The sequence below is a fragment of the Phyllobates terribilis genome, unplaced genomic scaffold (genome assembly GCF_046119375.1).
Source record: "Phyllobates terribilis strain yellow unplaced genomic scaffold, ASM4611937v1 Scaffold_10__3_contigs__length_209671492, whole genome shotgun sequence".
Classification (NCBI taxonomy): domain Eukaryota; kingdom Metazoa; phylum Chordata; class Amphibia; order Anura; family Dendrobatidae; genus Phyllobates; species Phyllobates terribilis.
Window position 1 is genome coordinate 109,036,808 of NW_027362770.1, and position 24,738 is coordinate 109,061,545.

The 24,738-nt window shown below is 43.7% G+C and overlaps 1 protein-coding gene and 1 long non-coding RNA gene across 2 annotated transcripts in view; one reads left to right on the top strand and one right to left on the bottom strand.

Annotated features, from left to right (window-relative positions):
* Nucleotides 1-3,931: 3,931 nt before the first annotated feature.
* Nucleotides 3,932-24,738, bottom strand: part of LOC141164449 (START domain-containing protein 10-like) — an 87,372-nt gene continuing 66,565 nt past the window's right edge. Inside the window, exons 3-7 of the mRNA XM_073649738.1 lie at nucleotides 19,263-19,410; nucleotides 17,722-17,825; nucleotides 11,473-11,590; nucleotides 10,720-10,772; nucleotides 3,932-7,260 (exon numbers count right to left, since the gene is read on the bottom strand). Of these exons, the coding sequence (XP_073505839.1) occupies nucleotides 7,030-7,260; nucleotides 10,720-10,772; nucleotides 11,473-11,590; nucleotides 17,722-17,825; nucleotides 19,263-19,410 (654 nt within the window). The 3' untranslated portion in view covers nucleotides 3,932-7,029. The remainder of the gene's footprint in view (nucleotides 7,261-10,719; nucleotides 10,773-11,472; nucleotides 11,591-17,721; nucleotides 17,826-19,262; nucleotides 19,411-24,738) is intronic.
* LOC141164450 (uncharacterized) overlaps nucleotides 18,347-24,738 on the top strand; it is a 42,641-nt gene continuing 36,249 nt past the window's right edge. Inside the window, exon 1 of the long non-coding RNA XR_012250909.1 lies at nucleotides 18,347-18,574. This is a non-coding gene — a long non-coding RNA (uncharacterized lncRNA). The remainder of the gene's footprint in view (nucleotides 18,575-24,738) is intronic.

Consider the following 24,738-nt stretch of genomic DNA (forward strand, 5'->3'; position numbering starts at 1 on the left):
ATCATCTTGTCTCCCTAGAATTCCCCAAGGTGTCCGGTTGAATTCAGTTCAGGAGATACTTGGCCACTGAATCACTTTCACCCTCTTTTGATGAAAGTGACTGTACATGCAACAAAGTCAGATAGCAGTGTGAACCAAGCCTTAACCACCATGAAAACATCTACTTGTTATTTGCCTGCAAGAATAAAAACTGAATCCAATTTGTATCCATTTTTAATTTGTGCGTCCGTTTTTATCATCAGTGTGGCATTTGTTTTTCTTGTGTGCATAAAACCCCCCAAACATTTCTAAGCTTCTCCTGCTTCTCAGATAATAAAAAATGGTCATCACACTGATGACACATTAAAGGCAGCCGAGCGCTGTTTGATTTTTTTGAGGGTCTGCAAAATAGGCATTTGATCCATAAATCTGTCCACAGCTCCATGGAATGAAATGGGTACAGGTTCTATACATAAAGAAAATGCATAGAAATGCACGTGAAAAATGAATGGGTGCATGTGGCCTTATTAAATGGAACCGGTCACGTCGTATAACACTATCTACTTCCATAGATAATGTTATTTACCTGCAAATTAACCCTATTAAGGTGCCCAGCCATCATACTGAAAGTGCAGCTCCTGTGGAGAAAGCGAGCTTTATTGCTCCCAGGAGCCGCCGGCTTTCAGTCATGCAGGTGTGACAGTAGCCGCCGGCTTTCAGTCATGCAGGTGTGACAGTGCGGATACAGTCACCACTCAGTACACAGTGAGCGGTGGCTGTAAGCATAGTAAGCAGTGCAGAACTTGCTGTCACTCAAAGTGCTGGAGCCAAGCTGGCACGTCTGCATGACTGAAAGCTCCTGGGAGGAATGAAGTTAATTTTCTCCCAGAAGCCGCACTTCCAGTACAAAGGCCAGGCCCCTTTCTATCCCCATTTACCTGAAGATTTACCCCAATATCTACAGATTAATAGCGTTATCCATCGTGACAGGTTCCCTTTAAGTAGATTTGATGTTTAGTGGTCTAAGTCGGTTTAGTGGGGCACTGCGGCCATCTTTGTTTTCCAGCTCTTTCAGTAACTTTATTTTTAAAATGTTCGTTTCCTATATTAAGGGAAATGTTATTTAAAGAGCATAATGGCATTGTGAATGACAGGGTAAAATACAGGGATGGATGCCGTGCAATTATAGTCCTAATCACCATTTGTTGTAGCCTTCTACTCGCATAATGTTATTTAAGGTGTTCACATACTTTGTTTGGGGAAGTGGGTGTGGGGAGAAGGAGATGAATTTCCTTTCTATTTTAAAGCACAATTTTCTATTTTTATCAGTTTTTAAAATGCGAAGGCAGCTGAGGGTGGGCGGCATATTACAGCTGGATGTAAGGAAACAGCTCATGTAGACAGTTTAATAATTCCATGAGGGGATAAAAAAAAAATGCAAATATAATGAGAAGACTTAAATACCAGATATGATGACATCTACGGTACTTAGTTGCATGTAGAAGGTCCCTTTGGATTAAAAGTATGTGCACTCCTGCTGCCCAAGAGAGAATACTAAAGCAAGTATCTGTCACGGGTGCGTCAGGTGTGACAGACAGTCGCTCTGGATCCGGCTGTAGAAGGTCACTGCGCTTGCAATTGCAGACATCTTCTTGATCCTCTCATCTCTGTAGTGTAGCGATATCCTTCTCCCTCTAGGACCCAGCAGCGACCCCCACCTTCTGCGGCTAATTAATACACCCTTGCTTAGTAGTTGAAAACTCTCAGTGTCCCCAGAAAGTCACCGGTAATAGTTCTATGTTCATCTGTTCATGCCTGGAGTACTAGTAGTCGGCTAATTTCTTCTTGGAATTCCCTTGCAGGACAGTTGGCGTTATCTCTCTGGTGTCTTCTCAAGCTAAGCATATCTTCTTTGTTTACCTTGTTGTCTTTAGTTACAGTGGGGCCTGACTAGTGTTCACACCATCCCTTCCCTACCTAGGGCCTAGCTCTAGGCACATTCAGGGATTAGGATTCCTGCTCGGCGATAGGTGCGAAACCTATATAGGGACGATAGGCAGACCTAATATCACCCGGACTACCCTAAGAGTCTCCACTCCCCCTTTCCCTAGTTGTTGGGCTCCCTTCACCCTCTTCCCATTGTTGTGCACTTATTCCTTCCCTCACCTTGTGTGACAGTATCAGTAGCTGGAACTTAATAAACTGTAAAGCTGGCAATACATCAAAGAAACTGCTCTCTCTTGGTTCTTCTCTGACCGCTCCTACAGTGTATCATTTGCCTTCCTCTTCCCCTTACTGTCCAAGTACCTCAGGGACCTCCAATGACCCCTTCTTTTCTCTCTATACACGGCCCCTATTGGACAAACCATCAGCAGATATGGTCCCAATTTCCAGTACAATCTGTATGCTGATGACACTCAAGTATACACATCTGACATCACCCCCACCTTAGGCTATGTTCACACAACTTGTTTTTATCAGCGTTTTTTGATGTTTTTGTTACGCAAATTTTCAGCTGCATTTTGCAGTACCAGCAAAATCTATGAGATTCCAGATATCTCATGCACACATCATGGTTTTTTTTCTGTTGAAAACTTTGTGCTTTGCATGGTTTTTTGCAAGATGAAATGCAGAAAGAAGTGACATGCTGTTTCATCCATCGGAAGTAATGGGTGTTGAAAAAAAACAAGTGTCAAGTTTTCATTGTTTTTTCAGCATTTTTTGTGCCTAAACCAGAAAGTTTTTTTTTTTGTTCACTGAACTTTATGTACATGCATAACAGAGATAAAAGGACAGTGAAAAAAAACACACCAAAAAAAAATAAATAAAAAAAAATAAAGCAAGATAGCAAGAAAACAGCACCAAAAATCCTTCTGGCAAGAGATCAGGTTTTGCTGCAGAAAATGAACGCAGAAAAAAAACATGATGTGTGAACATAGCCTTGACACAAAACTCCAGCTATGGTCTGTCCGCTATCTCTAACATCATGTCTTCTCACTATATGAAACTGAATGTCTCCAAAACCGGTTGATGTGTATGGGATCTAATTTTTTTTTTGCACACCCATAGACTAGTGTCATCCGAAATATGGAGAAGACTAGTGCATACCGCAGTTTTTGGCATTTGGATATTTGGTCGGTAGAGAAAAAGAAAAAAAAAAGAAGAAAAGGTCATCTGAACAGCTCAATTGAATAACATGGGTCAGAGTGGTGACAGTTTTTCTTTTTTTTCGGACTGAAATTACAGTTGTGTGAACTTGGCCTTTCAGGCATTAATATTTTGCAAATTTTTTTTATACCAATTCTTAAAAAAAAAAAAAGTTGCAAAATCTTGGAATTTCTGTAACTTGATTTTATTGTTTCCCTCCGACCCTATGATCACATCAAAATATTTTTTGGATTGTAAATTCTGTATTCTAAACTTAACTCAGATCACTATAGGGCCCAGAAGAGGCAAAAAAAAAAAAAAAAAAAAAAAAAAAAGAAGTAATGAATGGCCGACAATCAGAAGCTAAAAGGAATCAAGGACGATACAGATCATGGTCACACTCAGTTTTATTGCTGGAGAAAATATATATAAGCACACTTCTTTTTCTTTTAAATAAATATCAGATCACACTGGCATTTTACAGAAGAGATCATTCGGAAGATTTCTTAAATACTAAATGCAATTTATTAAAAGAACTATTCCTCTATTTTATCTGATCTTATTAATTGTATCTATGTTAGCTTTATAAAATCCAACTACTTTGGTCTTATTTTTCTCCAGAATTGAAAAAAATCATTCCATCACATGATAATCATTACTTTGCTTTATTAAAACAGTGACTTTTTTGTTCTATACAAATATTAAATAGGCAGGAGTGACTTGCAGTACCACATCTCACCATATTGCTGGCTGCAATGTTCATTGGAAACCATTGCAACAGCGCCACTGCTCATTTTATTCTGGAAATTTTTTTTTTTTTTTTTTTTTTAAATCTATTAACGCTAAAATAAAAGGACACACACTTTAATTGAAGGGATTATTCAGGACTATATTAATTTTTTACTGTTGGCCTAGGAACTAACAAGCAGGTAGTTGCTAACTACCCGCGCCGATCGCGGCCACCGCAGAGTTGTCACTGATCGCTCCTGTCAGGGATTCTGTGGTTTCCTCTGACATCAAGTCGACAGAGCAGCGGCTTCTCTTATGCTCTACTCCGTTGATGAGGCATGACGGACAATGTCATGCTAATTTACAGCAGGCTCTCCGCTGTCTAGCTGCGGGAAGCAAGCAGGCATTAAGAGGAAGAACTACTCTGTTGACATGGAGCAGTTGAAATTCCAAGCAGGAGCAGTCATTGACTGCTCTGAGCCGGCGCCAGATAAAACAAGTTTTTTGTTTGTTTTTTTTTTACTATGAATTAAAAAACTAAAGTTAGCTCCAGAAATCCTCTTGGACACGTCCTCTTCAACTCATGGAAATGCTCTTTTATTCATCTTACTTGTTTTAGTAAATACTTAGATCTCATTGGACACAATGCTAAAGCATCTTTTCTAGAACTCTGTTGTACCTCTATTATTCCTACTGGAAGGGAAGTATAGAAATAAATTGGCATCAAAGCATGACTACCCCACCCCCATGGTCAATCAATAGCATTTGTCTCTTTACAGTCTAAGGCCGCGGTCCCACCAGCGTTGATTCTCATATGTGAGAGAATCGGCTCAAACTCTGATCAGAGTGTCCGCATACTGTGATCCGATTCTCTCAGATGAGAGAATTAGAGCACAAGTGTAAAGAAGGTGGAGAACTTAATAGCTCCATCTTCTCCATTGTCTGCAGTTGTTTTACTGCACTCAGATGACATTGAGTGAAGTCTAGTGTTTTACAAGCACGCAAAGACTCAAATGGGTTAACGTGATCCGATTTGCAGAGCCACTCGCAGCATTCTACGATTTTTTTTCTCAGCACGAGAGAAAAGACACAGGTCGGCACTACCCCATAGTATAATGCTGGTCTGAGTGCTATACGATAAAACATTGCATATCACTCGATGTATGCACAGGTGTGAGTGAGCCCTTAGGGTCCGAGAGAATCTGGTTGATTATGCCAATCACAATCTAATCAAACTCTGATCAAAGTGATGATAGTGTGATCTGATTCTCTCAGGTGAGGAAAAGATGGATATAAAAAAAAAAAAAAAGTCTCCATATTCTCCCTTCTGTCAGTCCATAAAAATGGGACTGCACTCAGATGTCATCCGAGTGCAATCTAATGTTTTCCACTGACTCATTGACTTGCATGGGAGAGTGCGATCCCATTTTCATGTAACGTGCCGGGGCATAAAACAAGTACCTCACTAACGACTACCGCCCCGCGCAACATTACACTGGCACTGGAATTGGGGAGAGGGAGTACTATCTGAGTTGTTTTCTTTTGTTGCTGTTTTTTTGGGTGGGTACTATCTGATTTTCTTATTTTACATGAGAGGCAATATTTGGGGTCCATTTTTCTAACAGTGGAAAACCCCTTAAATAAGATGGATGTTATGAGCATGTGGAGTAGGAGACTCTGCTGCTATGACCTGGAGACAGCCTAGAAGTACGTGATGTACCGTAGCTCTCTAGGTCACAGCAGTGGAGTTTCCTTCCGCCCGTGCTCAGGGCATCGGTCTTCCGCCCGTGCTCAGGGCATCGGTCTTCCGCCCGTGCTCAGGGCATCGGTCTTCTGAACATTCCAGGACAGGTTCCTGCCAGTGTAACAAGAATGGTGGCTGTTATAACCTGCTATAATTACCTCCCTTGACAAAACTAGTGTGTTTTGCTTATTAAATACGTCATTTTTTCTATTCTTGGAGAACCCCTTTAAATAGATCTTCAGAAGCTTTGTTCAAGTAAAAGGCCGAAGTCCCAGATTCTCACCAATGATAACTTTGATAGATTGGTCTTGGTTGTCATTTTACAAACTGTAATGTCAGACATACAGATTAAAAGGGAATCTACAACCCCATGTAATAGTTTCTAGTTAGTGACCGAGAAAGTCTTATTGCTAGGAATATAAATCCTAAGGGACATTACATCCTGTGTTATGGTTCTTTGAACCATTATGTTGCGCGTTTGCCAAGAATGTTCCCTTAAAGAGGACCTGTTACTTGCCATAAAAATTTAATTTTTGACCTGGTGTAAGTGCTGTTGTTTTTTTTCCTTTTATTTTCCCCTCTGTTCCTGAGATAAGAGTTTCTTACCCCAGAATACAAATCTAGTCTTTTTAGCCAAGTGGGCGCACTCCACAGCTCTTCGTAATGGGAGTCTTTTTGAGGATCACACTCCGTTGGCTAAAAAGAACTGGCTTTACAAGTAGGAAAGAGATGGCCATATCTCAGGAACAGAGGGGCACAGGAACAAAAGAAAAACAGCGCCAGGTTCAGGAGAACAGCGACATTCACACCATGTAAAAAATTATGTCATGCGATAGGTCCTCCGTAAGGTCATCACAATTCGGAGCGCCATGAAGACTAAACCAGGCAAATCTCAAATACAAAAATCCATAATGGTCTCCAAACATTGGGAATATAAGTATGAAACATTCCTTAAAGTCTTTGGCCCTGATTCATCAAGAATGGCGATTTTCACGCCGGTCTTGAGAGGAGGCGTGCTGGAGTCAGACACTCCCAATTCATTGAGACGAGCCACAAATCTTACTCCTGTCTTGTGGTGTAAAGAACATCGCTGCTTGTCTTGAGTTTGACGAGCGGTGGTCGCCATGCCCCCTATCCCATCCAACTTTGTGGGACCTGAGTGAAAATGGTAGGAACATGCCATAAGTCACAAAATTGGAGCGCAATGTAGCATTGCGCCCAAATTTTGAGTCTTTGAGAAGCGTTTTTACACCAGAATTCTGCCTTGAAGAATCTGGCCCATATAGTACTGTTTTTATTAGTAGATTGTAAAAGTGAGCAGGACTGGAAGTCATCAAGGGTTAGTTGCAAGTACTGGACTATATTTTGTAGCTGAACACAAGAATTCGAAAAACCATCCTATTGTTTAGATCAATGAATAGTAAAAGTGCCTAGGAATCCTTGGCGAGGCCATCTTCATCGTCACTGATGTGCGTCCTCTCTTCAGACACTCCGCTTTCATCTATGTTTTCCAGCTCATCCGCTCTCTGGATGGCCAAATCTTCCAGATTAACAGTAGGTAGCGTGTTCTGCTCCGGATACACCCAAGGCTTGAAATGAGGGTCGTGCTTTCTCTTCCATTCCGGATACTTTAAACCGGCCTTGTAAATCTTTTTCATTGCCTGTACAGAATCAGAAATAATATATAATGTAGAAATGTTACACTTCTTCACTATGTCTCGCCTCGCTTCAGAATGGTGGTCTAGGCTAAACAATGATGTCGGGAGCATTAATAACAAACCATAGAGATCTGTGCCAATATCGTACTGAGGCAAAACACCATGTAAGTGCATTAACAGCTATGTACACCTTCACACACAATTTGCTTCCTAAATACAAAAATTAGGAGGGAATTTGTCATCAGGCTTTTGCTTCCAAATCTGAGAGCATCATGATGTAGGGGCAGATGCCCCGATTCCAGCGAGGTGTTACTTACTGCTTGGCTTTCTGTCATTTTCATAAAATCAGTGTTTTATCTGCTGCAGATCTACCAATCTCTGTATAACTCTGCCCACACCACTGATTGGCTGCTTTCTGCTTATGCACAGTGTACTCAGAAAGCAGCCAATCAGTGCTGTGGGTGTGGTTTGACTACATGGGTGCAGGTTTGCTAGTCCTGCTGAGAAAACAGTGATTTTATCAAAACTACAGCAAGAAGTCCAGTAAGTGATACACCGCTGGAATCAGGGTCATCAGATTCCACTTAAAAGGAAATTCAGACTTTTTAATTTGTAGGTGTGCCACTATGGGCTCCCCCATCAATCAGTGGAATGGGACAACGCTGCGATACCATAGAATACGCATGCAAAAGTCCCGCGTGTGTAAAGATGAAATACAGCTTGCCACCGCAGCGCAGTACTCCACTGTCTCCAGCAGGTTGTCTGTCCAATGGGAAATGAATGCAGTGAAATTTGAACATGTGCAACTCAGCTCCATTTAGGTCCCTGCGTTCCCTTTAAATAACAACCTCTATTTATACAGCCACCCTAAACCTAAAGTTTTGGGAGTGCTGAAGGTTTCGTCTACAGACGGATGGTGAAATAAGATATACAGTACAGACCAAAAGTTTGGACACACCTTCTCATTTAAAGATTTTTCTGTATTTTCATGACCATGAAAATTGTACATTCACACTGAAGGCATCAAAACTATGAATTACCACATGTGGAATTATATACTTAACAAAAAAGTGTGAAACAACTGAAAATATGTCTTATATTCTAGGTTCTTCAAAGTAGCCACCTTTTGCTTTGATGACTGCTTTGCACACTCTTGGCATTCTCTTGATGAGTTTCAAGACGTAGTCACCGGAAATGGTTTTCACTTCACAGGTGTGCCCTGTCAGGTTTAATAAGTGGGATTTCTTGCCTTATAAATGGGGTTGGGACCATCAGTTGTATTGTGCAGAAGTGAGGTGGATACACAGCTGATAGTCCTACAGAATAGACTCTCCTTCTTGGTCAAATAGCCCTTACACAGCCTGGAGGTGTGTTTGGGGTCATTGTCCTGTTGAAAAATAAATGATCGTCCAACTAAACGCAAACCGGATGGAATAGCATGCCACTGCAAGATGCTGTGGTAGCCATGCTGGTTCAGTGTCACCAGCAAAGTGCGCACCATCATACCTCCTCCTCCATGCTTCACGGTGGGAACCAGGCATGTAGAGTCCATCCGTTCACCTTTTCTGCGTCGCACAAAGACACGGTGGTTGGAACCAAAGATCTCAAATTTGGACTCATCAGACCAAAGCACAGATTTCCACTGGTCTAATGTCCATTCCTTGTGTTCTTTAGCCCAAACAAGTCTCTTCTGCTTGTTGCCTGTCCTTAGCAGTGGTTTCCTAGCAGCTATTTTACCATGAAGGCCTGCTGTACAAAGTCTCCTCTTAACAGTTGTTGAAGAGATGTGTCTGCTGCTAGAACTCTGTATGGCATTGACCTGGTCTCTAATCTGAGCTGCTGTTAACCTGTGATTTCTGAGGCTGGTGACTTGGATAAACTTATCCTCAGAAGCAGAGGTGACTCTTGGTCTTCCTTTCCTGGGGCAGTCCTCATGTGAGCCAGTTTCTTTGTAGCGCTTGATGGTTTTTGCAACTGCACTTGGGGACACTTTCAAAGTTTGCCTAATTTTTCGGACTGACTGACCTTCATTTCTTAATGTAATGATGGCCACTCGTTTTTCTTTACTTAGCTGCTTTTTTCTTGCCATAATACAAATTCTAACAGTCTATTCAGTAGGACTATCAGCTGTGTATCCACCAGACTTCTGCACAACACAACTGATGGTCCCAACCCCATTTATAAGGCAAAAAATCCCACTTATTAAACCTGACAGGGCATACCTGTGAAGTGAAAACCATTTACGGTGACTACATCTTGAAGCTCATCAAGAGAATGCCAAGAGTGTGCAAAGCAGTCATCAGAGCAAAAGGTGGCTACTTTGAAGAACCTAGAACAGGGGTCTCAAACTCAGCTGGGTATATGGGCCGCACACAGAAAAACATTTAATTTGGGAGGCCGCATTATTTGCATGACAAAGTGACATTTTTAGTGATAACATTTTATTTTCTATACACCTTTTGAACTGGTCCCCCATACTGCAGACATGGTCTCCCCTCCAGGTCCAGCATATTGCAGACATGGTCTCCCCTCCAGGTCCCCCATATTGCAGACATGGTCCCCCATCCAGGTGCCCCATATTGCAGACATGGTCTCCCATCCAGGTGCCCCATATTGCAGACATGGTCTCCCATCCAGGTGCCCCATATTGCAGACATGTTCTCCCATCCAGGTCCCCCATATTGCAGACATGGTCTCCCATCCAGGTCTCCCATATTGCAGACATGGTCTCCCATCCAGGTCCCCCATATTGCAGACATGGTCTCCCATCCAGGTGTCCCATATTGCAGACATGGTCTCTCATCCAGGTCCCCCATATTGCAGACATGTTCTCCCATCCAGGTCCCCCATATTGCAGACATGGTCTCCCATCCAGGTGTCCCATATTGCAGACATGGTCCCCCATCCAGGTTCCCCCCATACTGCGGTCAGGGTCCCCGTCCCCCCCATACTGCGGTCAGGGTCCCCCTGTGCTGTATTTCACATGGCAGAGAAAAAAAAAAAAGAAGATTCTCACCTGTCAGCTGCTGGAGAGAGCCGCGATCATTACGGGGTCTATGTGTCTGTGGGCCGCAAGAAGCAGCCGGAGGGGGCCGCATGCGCGTTTGAGACCCCTGACATAGAATATAAGACATATTTTCAGTTGTTTCACACTTTTTTGTTAAGTATATAATTCCACATGTGTTAATTCATAGTTTTGATGCCTTCAGTGTGAATGTACAATTTTCAAAGTCATGAAAATACAGAAAAATCTTTAAATGAGAAGGTGTGTCCAAACTTTTGGTCTGTACTGTATAACATACACACACACATATATATATATATATATATATATATATATATATATATATATATATATATATATATATATATATATATATGTATAATTTTGATCACTGCATCCTTGGATTTATTTTACTGCTTTAGCACTATAATATATATTTAGTTATGAAACCTTCTTACCTTTGGAGCCACAAATTGAGAAACTTTATTCACCACCCACTTTGGTAATGATCCTTCAATATAAAAAAAAAAAAAAAATCACACTTTACCCACAGAACTGTAAAATCCACCAGTTCTGCCATTTTTATACGTTGTAACATGTTTTTAGACTGTGAAATACTCTACTACAGCTTCAAAAAGTCTACAGGGTTGTGTTTTCTTCAAATCAACAGCACCACCTAATGGACAAATAGGTTCACTGCATGCTACAATCTGCAGACTTGTAAAAAAATTATACCCAATGTGGGTACTTTGCTCAAGATTTTCATGGCGGCCAAAAGTGCAACTAATACCCCAATGTTTATTATTTTCAGTAAAGCTTTTTGCTGTTGGGTCATAGGGGAATGTCTGTATTTAGTTTGGTATAGCCTCCATGAGTAATTGTATTGGCATCACTGACTGGCTGTAGAATTGCATATAACACGTGACTGGCATCTCATGCAAGTCTTATGTATGTCCAATTATTAGGGTGCAGTCAGACGGAGCAGGATCGGAGTGCATCATCATGGGAGCCAACGTGACACAATGATGCATGGGGTGAAAGTATTGTTTCCAAAAGTCTTGGAATCCCAGATTCACAGCTCAGCCAATATATCATGTTGTCCATGAGAACCTAAAAGTTATTTATCAATGCAAAAATATGGATTTTACAAGATTTATTATTCTTTCTTAGAACCAATACTGAGCCATGAAACGGATACAATGTCACATTACCTTTCGGGTCGACTTGTGTAAGGTAGTAAAGAACACAACTATTGTCTCCGTTGGCTTTAATTAAATATCCAGTCTGCAAGGAAACTGCTCTGACAAAGTCTTTTCTTGGAGGATGTTTCTGTAAGGGAATGGAAGTCATTGAGATAAAAGTATAGAATAAGTAAATGTTGCCGTTCTCCTGAATCTGCCGTTGCTTTACATTTGTTCCTGCGCCTTTCCATTCCTGAGATATGGCCCATTTTCCCCACATTAAAAAAAAAAAAAAATCTAAGCTGTTTGGCCAACTGGGCGTGGCCCTATACAAAAAAAGAGGGGGATAAAAGAAAAACTATCAGATTCAGGAGAACAGCGGAATTTACACCAGGTAAAAATAAAATCACAAAAGATCTTCTCTAAAGGGAATCTGTCAGCAGGTTTTTTCTATGTAATCTGATGGCAGCATGATGTAGGGACAAAGACCTTGATTCCTGCAATGTGTCACTTAGAATCACTGTTTTCTCTGTTGCAGATCTAGCAGAGCTCAGAAAGCTGAGCTTTGTATAACTCCACCCACATCACTGATTGGCAGCTTTCTGTGTACACTGTATATTGATAGAAATATGCTAATCAGTGTTTGTGGAGTGGTTAAACTAGGAGGCATGAAGCACCTAGTCCTTTAGTAATAATCTCCTGCTGATAAAACACTGATGTTATTGAAACAGCAAAACACAGCCCAGTAAGTGACATCACTAGAATCAGGGTATCTGCCCTTACATTACATGTTGACAGCTTTTTTAAAGCTCATTTGTCACCAAAATATGTTTCCATATTTATTTGCGCCACACATCATAAGGAAAGGCCTAGTGTAATATTCTCTCAATTTATACCAAAACACAGAATACTCATTAGGCATCTAGTGTATTTTCCCAGCCAGCTCACCATTGACTGTCATAGTGTATAGAGACAGATAAATAAAATAATATATCAGTTGATTTTTCTAGCTTTTAATTTGTCGATACGCGATACCATAGAACAAGAAATTCATGGAATTGGGTACACCAGAACAGAGAGAAGGCAGGAGACGGCAAGGATTAAGCAGTACACCAGAACAGACAGAAGGCAGGAGACTGCAAGGACTAAGCGTTACACCAGAACAGGGAGAAAAGGCAGGAGACAGCAAGGACTAAGCGTTACACCAGAACAGAGAGAAGGCAGGAGACGGCAAGGACTAAGCGTTACACCAGAACAGACAGAAGGCAGGAGACGGCAAGGACTAAGCGTTACACCAGAACAGAGAGAGAAGGCCGGAGAATGCAAGGACTAAGCGTTACACCAGAATAGGGAGAGAAGGCCGGAGACTGCAAGGACTAAGCGTTACACCAGAATAGGGAGAGAAGGCCGGAGACTGCAAGGACTAAGCAGTACACCAGAACAGACAGAAGGCAGGAGACGGCAAGGACTAAGCGTTACACCAGAACAGAGAGAGAAGGCCGGAGAATGCAAGGACTAAGCGTTACACCAGAATAGGGAGAGAAGGCCGGAGACTGCAAGGACTAAGCGTTACACCAGAATAGGGAGAGAAGGCCGGAGACTGCAAGGACTAAGCATTACACCAGAACAGACAGAAGGCAGGAGACGGCAAGGACTAAGCGTTACACCAGAACAGAGAGAGAAGGCAGGAGACGGCAAGGACTAAGCGTTACACCAGAACAGGGAGAGAAGGCAGGAGACTGCAAGGACTAAGCTTTACACCAGAAGAGAGAGAAGGCAGGAGACAGCAAGGACTAAGCGTTACACCAGAACAGAGAGAGAAGGCAGGAGACTGCAAGGACTAAGCGTTACACCAGAACAGACAGAAGGCAGGAGACGGCAAGGACTAAGCGTTACACCAGAACAGGGAGAGAAGGCAGGAGATGGCAAGGACTAAGCAGTACACCAGAACAGGGAGAAAATGCAGGAGACGGCAAGTACTAAGCAGTACACTAGAACAGGGAGAAAAGGCCGGAGACAGCAAGGACTAAGCAGTACACCAGAATAGAGAGAAGGCAGGAGACTGCAAGGACTAAGCGGTACACCAGAACAGAGAGAGAAGGCAGAAGACGGCAAGGACTAAGCAGTACACCAGAATAGGGAGAGAAGGCAGGAGATGGCAATAATTAAGCGGTACACCAGAACAGGGAGAGAAGGCAGGAGACTGCAAGGACTAAGCGTTACACCAGAACAGAGAGAAGGCAGGAGACGGCAAGGACTAAGCGTTACACCAGAACAGACAGAAGGCAGAAGACGGCAAGGACTAAGCGGTACACCAGAACAGAGAGAGAAGGCAGAAGACGGCAAGGACTAAGCGGTACACCAGAACAGAGAGAGAAGGCAGAAGACGGCAAGGACTAAGCAGTACACCAGAATAGGGAGAGAAGGCTGGATACGGCAAGGATTAAGCGGCACACCAGAACAGGGAGAAAAGGCAGGAGACGGCAAGGACTAAGCAGCACACCAGAACAGGGAGAAAAGGCAGGAGACGGCAAGGACTAAGCAGTACACCAGAACAGGGAGAAAAAGCAGGAGACTGCAAGGACTAAGCGTTACACCAGAACAGGGAGAGAAGGCAGGAGACTGCAAGGACTAAGCGGGACACCAGAACAGGGAGAGAAGGCAGGAGATGGCAAGGATTAAGCAGTACACCAGAACAGGGAGAGAAGGCAGGAGACTGCCAGGACTAAGCGGGACACCAGAATAGGGCGAAAAGGCCGGAGACGGCAAGGACTAAGCGTTACACCAGAACAGAGAGAGAAGGCAGGAGACTGCAAGGACTAAGCGTTACACCAGAACGGAGAGAGAAGGCAGGAGATGGCAAGGATTAAGCAGTACACCAGAACAGGGAGAGAAGGCAGGAGACTGCAAGGACTAAGCGTTACACCAGAACAGAGAGAAGGCAGGAGACGGCAAGGACTAAGCGTTACACCAGAACAGGGAGAGAAGGCAGGAGACGGCAAGGACTAAGCGTTACACCAGAACAGGGAGAGAAGGCAGGAGACTGCAAGGACTAAGCTTTACACCAGAAGAGAGAGAAGGCAGGAGACAGCAAGGACTAAGCGTTACACCAGAACAGAGAGAGAAGGCAGGAGACTGCAAGGACTAAGCGTTACACCAGAACAGGGAGAGAAGGCAGGAGACGGCAAGGACTAAGCATTACACCAGAACAGACAGAAGGCAGGAGACGGCAAGGACTAAGCGTTACACCAGAACAGACAGAAGGCAGGAGACGGCAAGGACTAAGCGTTACACCAGAACAGGGAGAGAAGGCAGGAGATGGCAAGGACTAAGCAGTACACCAGAACAGGGAGAAAATGCAGGAGACGGCAAGTACTAAGCAGTACACTAGAACAGGGAGAAAAGGCCGGAGACAGCAAGGACTAAGCAGTACACCAGAAGAGAGAGAAGGCAGGAGACTGCAAGGACTAAGCGGTACACCAGAACAGAGAGAGAAGGCAGAAGACGGCAAGGACTAAGCAGTACACCAGAATAGGGAGAGAAGGCAGGAGATGGCAATAATTAAGCGGTACACCAGAACAGGGAGAGAAGGCAGGAGACTGCAAGGACTAAGCGTTACACCAGAACAGAGAGAAGGCAGGAGACGGCAAGGATTAAGCAGTACACCAGAACAGGGAGAGAAGGCAGGAGACTGCAAGGATTAAGCGGTACACCAGAACAGGGAGAAAAGGCAGGAGACGGCAAGGACTAAGCAGTACACCAGAACAGAGAGAGAGAAGGCAGGAGACGGCATGGACTAAGCGGCACACCAGAACAGGGAGAAAAGGCAGGAGATGGCAATAATTAAGCGGTACACCAGAACAGGGAGAGAAGGCAGGAGACTGCAAGGACTAAGCAGTACACCAGAACAGGGAGAGAAGGCAGGAGACTGCAAGGATTAAGCGGTACACCAGAACAGGGAGAAAAGGCAGGAGACAGCAAGGACTAAGCATTACACCAGAACAGGGAGAAAAGGCAGGAGACGGCAAGGACTAAGCAGTACACCAGAACAGAGAGAAGGCAGAAGACGGCAAGGACTAAGCGGTACACCAGAACAGAGAGAGAGAAGGCAGGAGACGGCAAGGATTAAGCGGCACACCAGAACAGGGAGAAAAGGCCGGAGACGGCAAGGACTAAGCATTACACCAGAACAGGGAGAAAAGGCAGGAGATGGCAATAATTAAGCGGTACACCAGAACAGGGAGAGAAGGCAGGAGACTGCAAGGACTAAGCAGTACACCAGAACAGGGAGAGAAGGCAGGAGACTGCAAGGATTAAGCGGTACACCAGAACAGGGAGAAAAGGCAGGAGACAGCAAGGACTAAGCATTACACCAGAACAGGGAGAAAAGGCAGGAGACGGCAAGGACTAAGCAGTACACCAGAACAGAGAGAAGGCAGAAGACGGCAAGGACTAAGCGGTACACCAGAACAGAGAGAGAGAAGGCAGGAGATGGCAATAATTAAGCGGTACACCAGAACAGGGAGAGAAGGCAGGAGACTGCAAGGACTAAGCAGTACACTAGAACAGGGAGAAAAGGCAGGAGACTGCAAGGACTAAGCGTTACACCAGAACAGGGAGAGAAGGCAGGAGTCGGCAATGACTAAGCGTTACACCAGAACAGGGAGAGAAGGCCGGAGACGGCAAGGACTAAGCGTTACACCAGAACAGAGAGAAGGCAGGAGACGGCAAGGACTAAGCGTTACACCAGAATAGGGAGAAAAGGCCGGAGACGGCAAGGACTAAGCAGTACACTAGAACAGGGAGAAAATGCAGGAGACGGCAAGGACTAAGCGGTACACCAGAAGAGAGAGAAGGCCGGAGACGGCAAGGACTAAGCGTTACACCAGAACAGAAAGAAGGCAGGAGACGGCAAGGACTAAGCGTTACACCAGAATAGGGAGAAAAGGCCGGAGACGGCAAGGACTAAGCAGTACACTAGAACAGGGAGAAAAGGCCGGAGACGGCAAGGACTAAGCAGTACACTAGAACAGGGAGAAAAGGCCGAAGACAGCAAGGACTAAGCAGTACACCAGAAAAGGGAGAGAAGGCAGGAGACGGCAAGGATTAAGTGGTACACCAGAACAGGGAGAGAAGGCAGGAGACTGCAAGGACTAAGCGGGACACCAGAACAGGGAGAAAAGGCAGGAGACAGCAAGGACTAAGCGTTACACCAGAACAGAGAGAGAGAAGGAAGGAGACAGCAAAGACAAGGAGTTTCATCAGAACAAGGAGAAAAAGCTGGAGACTGCAAGGACTGAGTTTTATTCTGTGGAGCCTAATTTATGCCTGGGCACTAAAGCAAAATCTGTTAAAGTTGGTTCACTCCTACCATGTGAGATTTAGGGTTCGCTCACACTGATGAGTAGCCAGCGTATAACTCGGACGAGTGCTGTGCAAGGTTTCATCGGATAGCACTAGCTCCAATGTTATGCTAAGGAGCAGTGCCGACCAGCGTTTATTTTCTCGTGCAGAGTCCGTATGAGAAAAAAAATAAATTTGCCGCAAGCTGCGATTGTCAGCGTATGTGAAACGGCACACACCCATACAAGTCTATGAGTGTGTGCAAAACATAGGACTGCACTCTGATGTCATCCAAGTGTAGTCTGATATAGGGTGACTCACACAATGGAGAAGATGTAAAAATTAAAATTTCTCCATCTTCTCTGCACCTGTAATCAGATTCGCGCATGCGAGAGAATTGGATTACAGTAAAATGACTCTCAGCTCACGAGTTTGAGCCGGGTGTCATTTGCATATAGCATCCAATTCTCTACGCTAGTCTGATCATACCCTTCTAGTACTGGTGCCTTCTCATATGGTAGAGAGGTCTATAAGCCCCTCGTGAACCAGGGCCAGGCTTCAATTGGCTCCAGGAGATGCAGAGGTAGCATTGTTCTGTCTAGGTAGCTTTTGTTGTTCAGGTACTCCAATATACACCAATTTAGGGAGGTGGGTTTCATAGGTTGTGCATCTTTGTGAAAAATTAAAAATAGGCTACCAGTCAAATAGGAATTTGGGCGCGTGGAAACTTTTAATCTTGAGAATGTTTAATTCATTCTTGGCTACTTGAAAATTCTCAAGTTATTACAGAACTGTGACGAAACTATGCTAGAAAAAAACTGGTTTCTATATGAAGCAATGTGACACCTCCTCCTTAGCATGCATTGACCTTTATACTGATCTCATTAGATAAATGTAATGAGTTTCTACAAGCTTGAAACCATATTCAGGTCTTACCGGGTGCTTCACTGAGTAATTGATTATCATGTAATCACTTCCAAGTGGCAACCAGGACCTCAGGGTCACAAAATCTCTGTTCTTAAGTGGACTTGGACACTTCCCTGTAATGAAGGAAAATAAGATGATAGAACAGAGCAACATGGTTCTGGTGTTTCAGTCAAGATCATTGCAAACATGTGTATAAAATCAAGCACACAGTTATGTAATCACCATGAAAAAAGTTGGCAGTACATAAGAGTTCCGGAATTGTCTCTCTTTTATATGATGCCACCTCTGTTGCGTCAGACCTTGAAAGTCTTGTTCTGCTAGATTTGCCCCTGCCAAGTATAACTGCGTCAGACTGCACAAAATCACAGAATTGTGCCGTCAAGTGTGGATATGTAGGTCATGCAGAAATCTCCAATTTCATTACCTACTACAGAGTTACTACTAAATGATATAAAAGATAAGTCCTTTGCATCAAGCGTTTCATGGTCTGGTAGCTGCACACAAGTCAAAAATTATCATGCTCAAAACCAAGCATAAAGATGGAGTGGAGGAAAACAAATAGCCTGTGGCTTAACACCTTAAAATTGCTGATTTTTTTTTTGTAATCCTTGGGTGGGGCCACACTATTCACTCCTCCTGCTGCCTTCCAGTTATAAACTGTACTTATCCTGGTCTACTGCATGCTTTTGCACTTGTTTTTATCTACTAGTTTTAATTCCTGACTTTAGCTTCTATTTTGACTACCTGTTTCTCAATTTTGTCGCCAACTCCCCTTCTGGATTTGACCTGATGTCAAGATTATTCTGCTAGCTCACTACACCGACCAACAGCCAGATGGTGGATGTAAGCAAGGGGTTTCTGTGTAAGTAAATTTCTCTGTATTGGGCATTAAAAGTTTATGGCCATGGTTTGCCAGGAAACTGCTAAGAGAAATGTCTTGTGTAAAACCTGTCGTGAAAACCCTGATAAATTCATTGGACAGTGAACTTTGAATCGGAGTTTGGCAGATGCCAAGAATTTGCCACCTATTGAAATGCCTAGTTCCTAGCGTACAATTTGGTGGAGGAGGTCTAATGGTACCAAGCTATATTTCAGGGTTCGGGTCAGAATTATTACTTCTATTTAAGGGAATGCTTAAGTTTTTAATATACATTTTTCAATATACCAATATATTTTTGAGAATTGCAAGTTTCAAACTTCGAGCGAACAGTTTAAGAAAGGCCTTTTATCTGCTCAGCAGTCCAAAAAACAAGGCCTAAGAAAATATAGTTTGACCAGTTTAGTGTGGAGATACTTAAGTGGTTCACTTCACACCATCAGAAAACCCCTTGTAAAGACTTGGAACACTGACTACTAGTCAGGCCCTCTTGTCCAACAGCAGTGGTCACACAAATGGTCATTTAAATATACATTTTTACACATACTTTCCAATGTCTTGTGGAAAGTCTTCCTATAACAAGAGAAACTCTGAAAAAGGTGGTTCAACTCCATATTAGCCCATGAATATTGGAACAGAAGGTTGAATATATAGGTTCGGAATAAGCTCTTACATGAGTAGTACCCCACATCAGCATTGACCGTGAGTCTTCCAATGTCATAGGTATCGATCATGTTTGTATCCCATTTCTTGCGGTAGCTGGTGTCATGGAGCACATCATAGAGAGCTTCTGCTGAGACATCTTTGCAAATAATACGCATCTGTAAAAGGACAGTAGACAGGAACATTGTTTAATTGAGTAGAACTTATCTAGCAACTTTTGAGTTAAGAATCCATATCTGCAGTTTCAATTTTTGGATGCCCCTTTAGGGTCACCATTTTAAACTGTCGGGCAAACGCAAAATTTTTAGCGTGGCACTGGTCAACGTTGGCCCCCCTCAGGCATCAGATGTGAATGCTACCTTTACACCCCCTATAAAACTTTGCTTATAGCCTTCTCATGTGCTTCTTATCAGAAACTTAATAGAGAACGGTTGACTTGCGAAACCTACTTCCAGGCAGAACATGCTTCATGACTTCTAAAGGCTTTGTTAAAAAGTTGCTTTTTTATGGTTGCTCAAAGAGAAAACCTTTCCTAAAACAAGTAGTAACCTATTAATAATCTCAGAGACCTTAATGCTTGTAAATGCTGCCATATTTCCAATCTAAACCAACGTATAACTAGGAACAATAAGAACAGTCGGACCATCAGACCCCAGAGTAACTCACTGGGTCATACTCCGGTCATTGCCTGCTCTGAGGCTGCATTTCATGAAGTAGACATCACAGCAAGAGTTGAGCTCTGAGGTAACCAGAAACCATTACCTAGTAACCCAAACCGGTCCATGATATCAAATCTTCAGAGATGGATTAAATAATTCATGAAGACCTCCTCCTCTGTGTCTCTGTATCCCTCGGAGCAGGAAGTGACTGCTTGCGCAATGAATGGAATGTCAGCGGCCGTCATTAGGGTCACTTGAATATTTAATGAGCTCCCGGCTCTGATGTGGAGTAATTAGAGAGCTGCCCTTTATTTTACTGGCGTCCACTTTGTTTTGATTATTTCTCACTCTTATTAATGCAGCAGTTTAATCTCAGTGGGTGAGCGGCTGAGGATATGGTTGGAATATCAGATGCCTGTGGAGTGCTGGGAGAATAGATGACAGTTTTTCTAAGGCTCCTGACTAAGATTGGGAGGTGGGAAATGCGGGAATATGAAATATCTTAATAGAAAGTGTATCTAGAGTACACTACTATGTAAATGTAAAAAGTCACAACTATGCTCAATACTTGGGTTTAACCAAACATATTGGTAAAAATATTAGAATTCTTCCTGAAGTTTTATGAAGTGAAGGTCCAAAAGGATTAATGTTTGGACCTTCCATCAAATTTTTAACTTGTCACACGATGTATTAGTGGCTGAAGAGCGGAATAAAACTTTTAATGGTTAGCTTTTTAATGTTGCTTGTCCGTTGAGAAGAGACTTTGATTTGCTAAAGTATTTGGCACCTAATGAGTTAAAAAAAGTTACGCCCAAGTGGCAGATGGTGGAAAAACTAAGGGTGTGTACTTCTTCATAAAGAAGTTCCTCAATCATAAGCAGATAGCAGCACTCAAACGAAAGAAGAACATGCCTCTCCACCTGAGTTTAGCAGTGTCACATTACAAATCCTTATATCTGCTCTATTCCTCTCATAGCATTGTCAGTTCTACTGTATTTCCACTTTCCCCTACATTGCCAGTCTGGAGGAGAGTCACATTTTTATCTCTTATGCTCACAGCATCTTGTAATCGCTCTGCAGTGAGACCAGAGATGGATGTCATTAAATCTCACAAATGAGTAACTTGTTGTGCTCTCACTGAAGAGCGATTACAAGTTGACCTTAGCACAGGAGATAGAAGTGTGACATCTCTATTAAGCTAGGCAGTGCGCGGGGAGGAGCTGTACAGTAGAGCTGACAGTGCTATGAGAGGAGAGCTGATAGAAGGGTTTGTAATGTGACACAGCTAAACTCAGCTGCATTTTCTACTCATGAAGGAGGATAAACCAAGAGATCAGGGCTGTATCATTACATTTCACACACTAAGGAACCTAAGCTATTGTATAGGAGTGTTCTTTTTCTGCTGCGTTGCTGCCTGCTTATGATTGGGCAACTCATACAAGGAGAATTAAACACCCTCAGTGAAAATGATCCAATAACACCCACTGGCTTAAAAAAGTTAACCAAATGGGTATCAAATAATACCTTGATTGCCAACATCTCAGCAATGGAGAGTCGAAATTAAAAAAAAATAAAATAATTGGTTTAAAAGGTTCTATTTAAGGAGAGCTCCAAAATGGCATTGGTAGACTTTGAGGCCATTCAATATTTGCGGGAAAATAATATATGCAAATGGATTCTTTAGAGTAAAAAAGGACAGGGTCTCCATTGCCATCTACTGGATGTGGTGATCAAAAAACTAGTACACTTACTGCTAAAATTATTCTGCTGCTGGCCTGTTCAGTACATGCATATGGCTAGATAAAGCAGCAACTACAGTAGCATTACTGACGGTTTATACATACTTACTATATCTTTATATTTATTCGCCATGCTTTTGTATAAAAAGAGCTCATAACTTTGTCCACACAAAATCACAAGATAAAAAAAATAAAATAAAATCGATAAAGAAAATGTTTTAACTGTTTTGCTTTAATAGACATTCTTGGCATTTCCATTTTTCTTCTAAATAGTTTATTTGCTGGAAGTAATACAATGAGCAGAGCTAGCCAAGTGCTTCCAAACAAGTATTTTTGGCCAAATAAAATCTCTGGAGCTTTCGGGAATTGAATGATCCAACAAAGTTACAGAAGTTGGAGGGAACTTCCTACCCAGGGCTGCCTCTGTATAGGCCGGATACATAGTGTAAATAATTCAATTGATGTTTAGTCAGAACGCCGCTTGTTCTTCTCTCCAGTAGGATTACTATGATGGTTGTGTGTTCAGTGCAATGCACACAGGTACCTAGCAAATGGATCTAGTAATAAAAAGTGGAAAAGTTTGGAGAGACCCAAGCAAAGATGGGAACTCCATGGAAATGTATTTTTATAGTTGGCTGGTATTGCTAATTCATGTTAAAGGGTACATCTACAATAGGGGTGGAGAACCTTTTTTCTGCCAAGGGCCATTTCGATATTTATAACCTCTATTCAGGGGCTGTACAAAATTATCAACTTGAAATTTATTCTGCTATATTTGGTCAAACATTTAATTAACTCACCCCTAATGTGACGGCTGGAGCTGCTTCTCTTTGGTGAAGCTGTGATGTTAGGTGGCATGGATGATATTGCTACTCACACCTGCTTTTCCAGGTTTGCATCGGTCTTGAGAGCAGTCAACTCTTTTTGAAAAAAACTCAGAGTTTTGAACAGATGTACAGTACAGACCAAAAGTTTGGACACACCTTCTCATTTAAAGATTTTTCTGTATTTTTGTGGCACCCTGCTGTGCACAGGTACCACAGGACCCAGGGTGCATGGACGGACTTCTCCACAAGAGGCCCTCATTACATACAAACACCTCCACCCTTCCACCTCACACCACCAGAGGGAGCCCGTTAGGGATATATATATATGGAGGGTGGAGACAGGCAGTCAGTTAGTAAGGAGTCAGACAGAGTCTGAGAGCGTGCTGACGCTGAGAGCAGCGAAGACGCAGCTCGTCTGCTGCTGAGTTCTGAGGGCACCGAGTGTGGCCGAAGGCAAGAGGAGACAGGAGAGAGGAGTTGAGGGGGCAGAGGAGCGTCATAGGCTCACCCCAGTATACAAACCGGACACTGGGTCCGCGCCTACATGGTCCCTTTAAACCCAGTAGGGATCACCGGCATTCCAGGAGGACTACAAGTCCCTGGACGACCTGAAGCTAAACCCTTAACAGGACCAGGAACCACGAAGGCCCCAGCGTTACCAGGGATAGTGGTTGCCAGCAGAAGGTCCCACTACCGAGCGACAGGTGAAGGAACAGCACGACACATAAGCTAGGCCCAGTTGCAGGCTGGCCAGGAGCATACAGAGAGGCAGACACGAACCAGGAGGCCTTTTACCCGCTCACTGGCGAGAAGTCCTGAAGTGCACCCATCCTACTGAGTACCCTGGACCGTACCCGACATCCGCACCAGTAAAGGTATTGAAGCGAATCCCCTGTCTCTGTCAGTTACTCCCATCCCACCTGCACTACAAGTCCCAGCATCACCACCCACCAAACTCCACACTGCCCCAGGGGCCCACTCCGCCTGTGGGGAGCAGAAACATCCCAGCTGCCATCCCATCACCCCCCGGAGGTCTGCAGCAGCGCTGGTAAACCTTACCAGGTACCACAGGTGGCGTCACAAACTATTTACTTTATTTTTATCTCTATCCAAGTTCCAATCCCCCTTTTTGGTTGACAGCCCTGGGCCACGGACCGGGCCAGCCACTGTGACATATACCCCCCCCAGCATCCATAGGCCCGGCTGCAGAGTACCTCATTGCCCCGGGGGCGCGTCATTTTCATGACTATGAAAATTGTACATTCACACTGAAGGCATCAAAACTATGAATTAACACATGTGGAATTATATACTTAACAAAAAAGTGTGAAACAACTGAAAATATGTCTTATATTCTAGGTTCTTCAAAGTAGCCACCTTTTGTTTTGATGACAGCTTTGCACACTCTTGGCATTCTCTTGATGAGCTTCAAGAGGTAGTCACCGGAAATCATCTTCCAACAATCTTGAAGGAGTTCCCAGAGATGCTTAGCACTTGTTGGTCCTTTTGCCTTCACTCTGCGGTCCAGCTCACCCCAAACCATCTCCATTGGGTTCAGGTCTGGTGACTGTAGAGGCCAGGTCATCTGGCGTAGCACCCCATCACTCTCCTTCTTGGTCAAATAGCCCTTACACAGCCTGGAAGTGTGAACTGCTCCCCTTGCTCCCCTGAGCAGAACTCTCTCTAGAACCTTCCACCCTTGCTTTTGCTTTTATACTCTTACCCTCTGTGCTCCACTGTTCTTCCTCCACCCACCTCCTCTACCTAGTTCCACCCTCCAGCTAGGGACCAGGGACTGTGCTCTCCCTTAGGAGCAATCTCGCCCTTCCCTACTGAAGTGGAGAGTATTGGATGTGGGTGTGTGGGTCCCGGGTAGTACTCCCTCCTTACCTGGGAGTGGGGTACCACACCTCTGGGTGAGATACAGTACCTCTGTGGCAACTGGACCCGCAGGGGCGCCATACATACGCTGGGTCCTTCCCATACCTAGCATGACATTAACACTGCGTGAGCATGTTCAGTGTGTCAGGAGCAATTAAAGGACCAGCGGCTGGCGTAAAGGGAGGCAGAATCTGCCCGGGGGCTGGAGAAAATTACTTCGCTGGCCGCAAACGGTCTATGCTCTGGAGGTTCCCCACCCCTGGTCTACAACAAAGCAGATATGCAGAGTAAAATCCACACCAAATCCTGCAGGTTTTTTTCTGTTGCCTATTTTACGGGCAGGATGTTGCCGATTTGCCAGATATAGAGGTGGAAATCCG